The sequence below is a fragment of the Apteryx mantelli genome, unplaced genomic scaffold, assembly GCF_036417845.1.
Source record: "Apteryx mantelli isolate bAptMan1 unplaced genomic scaffold, bAptMan1.hap1 HAP1_SCAFFOLD_33, whole genome shotgun sequence".
Taxonomy (NCBI): domain Eukaryota; kingdom Metazoa; phylum Chordata; class Aves; order Apterygiformes; family Apterygidae; genus Apteryx; species Apteryx mantelli.
Genome location: NW_027118682.1, coordinates 929,489 through 938,372, shown reverse-complemented (window position 1 = coordinate 938,372; position 8,884 = coordinate 929,489). Strand labels below are relative to the sequence as shown.

The window sequence follows — 8,884 nt, the reverse complement described above, 5'->3', positions numbered from 1 at the left end:
TTTTCCCTGTGGAATGCAAAATAAAAGGAGAAAAGGGATCTCTGTGTGTTGATTATTTCTCTAAAATAAGTTTCCTTTTATCAATTGTACATGCTTCTGCCCATCACTTTGCCATGTAAAGATATGGATAGAGACAGAAGTATAAAATAAGGGGGGATAGGGAGGAATATATAATTTCATTGATGGACAAGAAGAAAAAAGTGTGATAGAAGCATACATAGTTTATTTGAAAAAAATCTTCATGATGAAATAATCCTTCAGGAAAGAAAACAAAGGTAGAAAATGCCTAATTCTCCAAGAAGAAATATGATGTTCTTTTTTTTTCCTTCAGGAGAATGCATCCTAGAGTCATCAATGGAGATAGATAAAGCAGGGCTTTAAACAGTGGACATGCTCACACTATATTACAAAAATGTGAATTTTTAAGAAACCTCCCTCCAAAGTGAATAATAAAACTATCATCTGCAGGCTATCATTGCCAAATCAATGAGGCTGTCTTCTTCACACTAATGAAACTGAGAAGTGTATTATGGATTTGAATCCAATGAATTTGAACCCATTGTAATGTCTGAGCTTAATTTTCGTGCTTAGCATCTTCTGTTATTCAAGGAGAGGTGTTTTGAGCTTTTCTCAGCAACCCTTGGACATTGTCCCCCGAGTTTTCAGCTAAATTTCCTGAGATGACTTATGAAAACTTCCTTGTGTCAGCATGCACTGGCAGTCTATGTCCCAGTCCTAAGAAGTGTGTGTGTGTGTGTGTGTGTGTGTGTGTGTGTGTGTGTGTTCAACATTTTATCAATATTTTTTAGATTTTGTTTTATGAGAACCCCCTGTAACCAAGACTCACAATTCACATTGCTTCCTTTCACTTTCAGGGCCAGTTTCACAGTCTTGTTTCTGAGACTGTAGATGAAGGGGTTTAAGAATGGGTACAGGACAGTGTTCAGCAAAGCTACAATTCTGTTGTTCCCCAAGGAAACCCCTTCTGAGGGCCGTGCATAGAGAACAATGCAGCTTCCATAGACAATGGCTAAGTTGGTGAGATGGGAAGAACATGTAGCAAAAGCTTTCTTCCTCCCAGATGCTGCTGGCATGTGCAGAACACAGTGGAAGATGCACATGTAGGACACTATGATTAGACATAAGGAACCCAGCACTACAAGCGATATGAAAATGGTGTCTACTTTGCAAAGCAGGCTGGCATCAGAGCAGGACAGTGTGAACAAGGGGGAGCTGCCACAAAAAAAATGGTGGATCTTGTTGGGGCCACAGAAAGTCAGCTTTGAGAGGAGGACCAGGCGGTAGCGGAAGAGTGTGAAGCCTCGGACCACACAGCAGCAACCAGGTGGGTGCAGAGCTGCCACTTCATGACAGCAGCATAATGCAAAGGTTGGCAGATGGCAACATAGCGATCAAAGGACATGACAACAAGGAGTGCAAACTCTATAAAACCCAGGGCAAAACAGAAACAGGATTGGGCAAAGCAGCTGCTTAATGAGATTGGTCTCCTTCCAGAGCTCAGAATCGCCAACAATGTGATGGTTGTGGAGGACGTGAACCAGATTTCCAGGAATGCCAGACTGCTGATGAAAAAGTACATGGGAGTTTGCAGGCGGTGATCCACACACACGAGGAAGATGATCGTTGTGTTCCCTGTCACTGTTGTCAGGTATATGAGTAGAAGGAGCAGGGAGAGAAACAGCTGTAGTCTTTGATCAAGCCCTGAGAAACCCTCCAGGATGAACTCAGCAACTGCAGTTTCATTTCCTGCTCCCATGTCTAATTTCAGTACATCCCGCTGAGACAGGAGCATGAAGAAACAAGTGTGAGAATTTCACAGTCTCGACGGGAGGGTAGATCCTTCCTTCTTTGCTCCCTTGCTTGCTTCCTAGGTAGCACAGACAGAAATATTCCTCTCAGCCATTCATCGCACCCTGATTTCTCCGCTTCACATTTACAGTCCTCAGAGATTTTACTGTCTTCTTTCTACCTTCTCCAAATGCTCACAAAGGATTCTTTCTCAAGAGCACAGTATTGTAAAGAGGTTGTGAACTAGTTCATGCCATGCCTGGGAAATTCCCTGTTCACTTTGGCCTATTGCAAACATCCATCACATCTGTGCTTCAAAAGCCAACCTCATCTCCTGGCAAAAATACTTACTAGTATCTACAGATGCCGGTCCATCCATTTAGATAAGTATTTGGAAAGTTATTCCTTCTATTTTTCAGTACTTGCCTTTTTTGACTTGGAACATCTGTGAGGCTGTTGCTTTCAAAACAAGCCAATATCGAGGATCTCTTTTGTAATCCCCTGCTTTCTTCTACATCTTCTTCCTCTCTGTTTCTCCGGAAACATTGAGGAAACATTGTTATTAAATGTCCTGACCTAAATGCCTTGCTTTCCCTTTAGGGGAAGGGGGAAATCTTCTCATCTTAAAGAACTTAAAGGCTGTCCTTTTGATTATTTGACATAGGAAGCATCTGGAACAAAATAATACTAAGCAGGGTGATGTTTTAGATGTCTAAAAGTCAGGCACTTCAGTTTGAGCAAGTTAGCTTCCTCCCATCTTGTCAGTGCAGAGAGGGAGAAGAGTATCTGGAAGAGACACTCCTGTGCCCAATCCCGCAGCTTCCAGTCCAGTGGAAAGATCCCTAACTCTGCAGGTTTTCCAATGGGACTTAAACTATTGATCACATACGGTATTGTCCATTGTGAGCAATCTGAATATATCTTACTAATGTTAACATTGTCTCATCGAATCTTACCTTAAAATGCATGTACTTCAGAGTTAAAAACTGCCAATCTTTTTGGAAATCCTTGGACAGCTATTACTGGTATTGCAGTAGTGGTAGTGGGAATCAGGGAAATTTGAAATTGCATACTGCCCACCGTGGCGCATGAGCCATGAAGTCAGTGGTTAACTGGCTCACAGACTCCCATAATGAGTCCTAATGGCTACGTGGCCTGTGGACATTGCCACCCTTTGTTGGAATTATCTGCTGTTTTTACATGTGCACAGTTGTGTAAGAGGACAAACTTAATAGACCACTCGTTAGTATGGTGATCATATTGGGGGGTGTTGTCTCCTCCTGTAATGTGAGCATTAGTTTCTCTGACTCAAGTCCAGGCTCCTGGACAGGGACTGCTGACACTTAAGCAGAAGGTAAGGTTGGTGTGGGGAATCAGGTGGATACCTTGGTTTCTACTGCCCCACTGGTGGGTTTAAATATGTTGGGCCTCACACGCCATGTCACAGAAGAGGTTGCCAGCCGCTGTGGGTTCCCTGGATTATTGCAGAGTGCATCAACATTTATGTGACAGTATCCAGGATTGCCCAACACAAGGGTCAGAATTGTCTGATACGTGAGGGGTCCTGTATTTTTAGATATTGCCAACATACTCCCTGGTGATAACACCACACCATCGAGAGTGTTAACAAAGTCCCCGAGGATGCTTACTACTTGCAAGGTGGATACTTTCTATGGTATGCTGGTCAAGTAGTGGATTTCACTCAGTCATCCAGGGGATTGGCAGTTCCTAGGGAGGGAAAAGGTGACTTAGGTCTTGGATCGTATTCAACCAAGCCTCGGTAATGATGAATTTCACTGCCATAGTATCTGCATCTAATGACAGGAGGCCTTCTTGTTGCCCACCCCATCCCTGGCTGATTCCAGCTCCAGCTGAGCTCTGGCTTTCCTCGCTCCACGCCTGCGTGCACGGACAAGGTCTTGATGCCTGTCCCCCTTCCACCGTTTGTGCCAGGGCAGAGGTGGAGGATCACCTGGAGCGTCTCCTCAGGCAGCTCCCTGGGAAAAGCTGTGCCCAGCCCCAGCCCCGGCCCCAGTGTGGCAGAGGGGAGCTGCCCTCTCCCAACCCACCTTGTCTGTGTCCCTTCCCCCTCGCTGGGGGCTGGAACTGCCCCAGCCCAGGGCAGCTGGCCAGCACCAGGGCTGGGAAGACGCATGGTGGGACAGGGAGCATGGGGGGCAGTGGGGCAGGGTGACCAGCCCCACTTGGGGCCCCACAGCTGGGCCAGGGAGGGCTGAGGCCACTGGGCTGGCTGAGCTCCAGTTGCTGCTTCGGCATCAGCTCCATGCTGGGAATGTCGGGGTTTCACCCTTTACAGGGAGCAGCCTGTGGTGGGGCTGTGAGCAGGGCCCTATCCCAGACCCAGGCCTTGTCCTGCTCAGAGGCAGAGGAGGACGAGGGAGTGTGGGGCTGGCCAAGGACTCTGCCCCTCACCCACTGGGAGTGCAGCCGATGGGACAGGCAGAGCCTGTCTCTGTGCCCAGGGTCTTTCCATTCATGGAGTCGCAGAGGAGTTTTGGTGGGAAGGCACCTCTGGAGGTCTCCAGTCCAACCTCCTGTACAAAGCAGGGCTGGTTGAAGCCCTTCAGCCTTGTCTGGCAACCGCTGGGCTGTGCCTGACCCTGGTTACTATCCCCAAACCTGCTCTGCTCCTCTTGTCCAAGCACTGTGGGACAGGACCTCTCGTCGGTGGGTCACTGCCCTGCCTGCCTTGCCGGCACCCTCGGCTCCCAACTCCCCTTCCTGTTCAGAGCAGCCCTGCTCTTGCTGTTCCCGACAGCATACTCTTTGTAGCAGGAATCCTGTCACAAATGGTGCATAAACAGTTGAGCTGTGATACAGGAAAACCTGCTCTCCCAACTATCCATTATAAAATCACACCCAAGTGGCTGCCCTCGCTTTTTCAACCAGCTAAGACTCTGTATGCAGTGTTACCTGGGTAGAGGGTCCAAATCTGTGGCACTCCTTACACCTTTAAATTGGCTGTCAGGCAAGGGTTGTTGCTGTGGGCATATACGGTCACCTTTGGGACCTACAACCTTCTCTGGGATCTTCTTAGATCCCAACTTTCCTTACCAAGGCTTCCTTGACTGTAGTGTAGAGGCAGGTCTGAGGCAGAGACGAGAAGTCAGGTCAGCACCCGAGAGGTTCAGGGCCAGGCACAGGCATGTCCACAGCATAACTCAGGCAAGGCCCAAGGACAAGGGGAGCAGCTCCCCGGAAGGGGAGGAGGCCCCACAATGACACCCGTCACTCTCCATCTCCCCTTCTCTTGTGTCCAGGAGATCCCCCTCCCTGTCTGCCTGCAGCCCCTCCATGCCCACCCCGCTGCCCAGGACAGCCCAAGAGCTCTGGCCCTGCAGCCCCTCCAGCAGCTCCTGCTGCCCCAGGGACAGAGCAGCCTGCCCCAAGCTGGTGCACAGAGAAACCGTTTCTTGTTCTCATTTTCTACCTCTGAACGCTGCCCTGCTTTTCTCCTGGGACATTCCTGCTCCCCAGAGAGCCTTTCCCCAAGTGAGTGTGTCAGATCACACTGGGTCTCTGAGCTCATCCCCCAGAACCCGCAGATTTCACAAGCAGAGCAGCAGGCCCTTTTGTAGTGCAATCCGCTGGGCGTAGTTTTGACTCCAGCCTCTGAAGAAAGGCCAGACTTCATGTAGGTCACTGATAAGAACCACTTTTATTATAGAAAAGTTATTCTGGAGGCCAGCTCTGGCATAAGGGTGCCCATTGCCTGCTGGTGCCTGTGCTCATAGAACACATGCACAGCCCTACCAGCACCACGTTACAGGAGCATTAAGGCCATATACACACTTCAGAGGAAGGCAAGACAGTGTGGAAATGAGGAGAACAGCTCTGAGAAGAGACAGTCCTGCTGCTGTTGGTGGCCCTGTCTCCAGGGAAGCTGCAGCCCCAATTTGAAGGCTTCAGTGATGAAATGCCTGCTGTGGCAGTGGGAGGACGGTCCTGAGGAGCACAGGATCTGTCCCCACAGGCTGCATCCAGACTCTCCTCCCCTCCACTCCTGTTCCACTGAGCATTGGAGCACTGTAGAGGGAAGGTACAAGCCCACGATGACAGCTGGCAGCCACCCTCTCAGGAGAGGGATGTGAGATCCCACCCTGACTGTGGCCAGGGGATGTGAGCACTCCCAGTGAAACAGGAACCATGGTCACACCCTGTCTGTACTGGTCTGAGCCTGACTCTGCCCCCCCGAGCTCCCTTGCTGTCAGAGCTGAGAATGACACTTCCAAGGGAAACTCTTCTCATTGCACTGAGGACATGCAAGGGAGCTCAGACTAGTGGGCTTCATCTCTGCTGATGAAGGGGAAAGATGCCTTCTTGCTTCAACACAGTCTCTGGGCCAGATTCAAATGAGAGATTCCTGAGAAGTGGCACAAACCAAAACTTTTTCCTTTTTACAAGAAGGCATCAGAGAAAAGGAAGAAAGAAAGAAATGAACAACCCATAGCTTTGATGTCAGGTACCCTGGGAACAGGGAGTGTGTGCACATGGGACAGTTATTGGTGCCGACATTGCACCCATTGGATCAGTTTCCTCAGCGCATCCTTGAGCTCCTTGTTCCTCATGCTGTAGATGAGAGGGTTCACTATTGGAGGAACCACCGAGTACAGAACTGCCATCACCAGATCCTGAGCTGGGGAGGAGATGGACAAACTGAGCTGGGCAAATATGATAGTGCTGACAAACAGGGAGACCACGGCCAGATGAGGGAGGCACGTGGAAAAGGCTTTGTGCCGTCCCTGCTCAGAGGGGATCCTCAGCACAGCGGTGAAGATCTGCACGTAGGACAGCACAATAAAAATGAAACACCCAAGGACTACACAGGCACTAACCACAGTAACTCCAGATTCCCTGAGGTAGGAGCCCGAACAGGAGAGCCTGCGGAGCTGGGGAAGTGAACAGTAAAACTGCTCCACGGCATTCCCTCGGCAGAGTGGTAGTGAAAAGGTATTTGCAGTGTGCAGCACAGCATTGAGAATACCACTTCCCCAGGCAGCTGCTGCCATTTTGGCACAAGCTCTGCTGCCCATGAGGGTCCCATAGTGCAGGGGTCTGCAGATGGCAACAAAGCGATCATAGGCCATGACGGTGAGAAGAAAGTACTCAGCCAAAATGAAAATGACAAGGAAAAAGACCTGGGCAGCACATCCTGAGTAGGAAATGGCCCTGCTGTTCCAGAGGGAAATGGCCATGGATTTGGGGACAGAGGTGGAGATGGTGCCAAGATCGAAGACGGAGAGGTTGAGGAGGAAGAAGTACATGGGGGTGTGGAGGCGGTGGTCACAGGCTATGGCTGTGATGATGAGGCCATTGCCCAGGAGGGCAGCCAGGTAGAGGCCCAGGAAGAGCGAGAAGTGCAAGAGCTGCAGCTCCCGTGTGTCCGCAAATGCTCGGAGGAGGAACTCGTTCGGGGAGCTGCTGTTGGACATTTGCTTCTTCTGGGCACAGGGGACTGTCCAGCGAGGGAAAGACATTGACAAGTTAGGACAGACTTCTCTGAGCAAAACTTTCTATTTATTACAACTCTGCCCTCCCCCAAAAGCAGACATTACCTCTCCCCATGTTGGCTTGCAGCCTAGGCAGAAACCCCAGAGTCAAATGGTCAAATGTCCTATGGATGGGGTGTCTTGAAGAGAGAGCTGGCTCATTCCCAGCCATCCCCCTTTCGCAGAGGAGTGATGCACTTCACTCATAAGAGGGAAGCAGCACTATGTTTATTGTGGAAAGTCAGCGACTTAACAAAGTTCAGTCATAAATAAGAATGATTTCATGAGGTTCAACTGGCAATGTTCACTCAGTTATTTACTGCATGAAGGACAGGGTCAGATGCACATGCAACGGAGACCCTCCCGTTGAGTCACAAGGTTCAGAGTGGACCCCCTTGCTTTCCAAACTCCTTCTGAGAGGAGCCTAGGAGCAGCTGGATCCAATCTTAGCCCCAGACTTCGTCAACTGTTTATGTCTAAAGGAGCATGTGTGAAGGGGACCCTCCCGTTGAGTCACGAGGTTCAGAAAGGACCCCCTTGCTTTCTAAACTCCTTCTAAGAGGAGCCTAGGTGCGGCTGGATCCAATCGTAGTCTCAGACTTGGTCAGCGGTTTACGTCTAAGGGATTATGTGCACAATCAATCAGAGATATAACTTAGCAAAGTTTAGCATGCTATTAATCACTTACCAAGGATCTGTTGCGGGTAAGGAATCTCTCAGCCTCGAAGAGTAACCTTGAGAGGCGTCCCTGCTCAAAAGAAGGTTCTGCAATGCAGCCCGCTGCTGTGCAGGAGAGCTCAATGGGCTCTGGGCTGCCCCCTATTTATGGGGGGGGGGGGGATGACTGATTCATAGTCATATTTGCATGCTAGACAGGTCTTAGTTGGTGCCTGCTCAATTAGCCCCTGCCTACATGCTGATTACAGGGAGGTTAGGTTGAGGGGGAGAGAGCACATCGGGGAGGGGGTGGGAAGGAGCACACTGTCACACCTCCCCACCCCCCACTGCATTGCCCAGAGCCCCAGAGGTGAGAGGGGGACTTGGCAGCTCATTGTCAAGGACACGTCCGTGTGACAGGACCCACAGGGTCATTGTCTGAACTGCATCTGAAATCCCCCTGCCCAGAAAGTCCGAGGGGAAGGACAAGAGCAGCATGGACAAGTGGGGACACATGAAGCAATACCATGATATTTCTGCCAAGGGAGGCAGAGACATGAGGGCGCTTAGCAGTTTCTCCTGCTCTGGATGGCCGGCTGCCGAGGAAACGATGCATGCCCTAGACCCCACAGCACTGAGGGCCAAGGGCAGTGCTGGCTGGGAGAGGAGAGGAGGCAATGAAGTTTGCAGTTTCCACTCACTCTTTGACCGTGACTCTGCTGCCTGGAGCTGTCCCTGCGGGGAGCTGCTTCTCTGTCCCCACGTCTCTCCCCTGTCAGTGCTCACAGACCCCATCCCACCCGCTGGGTGCTCAGCTCTGCCCTACAGAAACCTCCTGGGGGCAGGGCACTGCACAGGGGCACCTCCAAGTTTGCAGGTGCTATGGAGCAGGTGAGACAAACCTTGAT

At 50.4% G+C, this 8,884-nt stretch overlaps 1 protein-coding gene across 1 annotated transcript; it reads right to left on the bottom strand.

Moving 5' to 3' along the window:
- Nucleotides 1-6,329: 6,329 nt before the first annotated feature.
- Nucleotides 6,330-7,328, bottom strand: LOC136996265 (olfactory receptor 14C36-like). Its single transcript, XM_067317197.1, has one exon. It carries the CDS (start codon nt 7,305-7,307, stop codon nt 6,330-6,332), a length of 978 nt encoding a protein of 325 aa, XP_067173298.1. The 5' UTR covers nt 7,308-7,328.
- Nucleotides 7,329-8,884: the final 1,556 nt, after the last annotated feature.

What these genes read in the sequence shown, in the direction of transcription:
- LOC136996265 (XM_067317197.1), bottom strand. Translation starts at nt 7,307, where the DNA reads ATGTCTTTCCCTCGCTGGACAGTCCCCTGTGCCCAGAAGAAGCAAATG.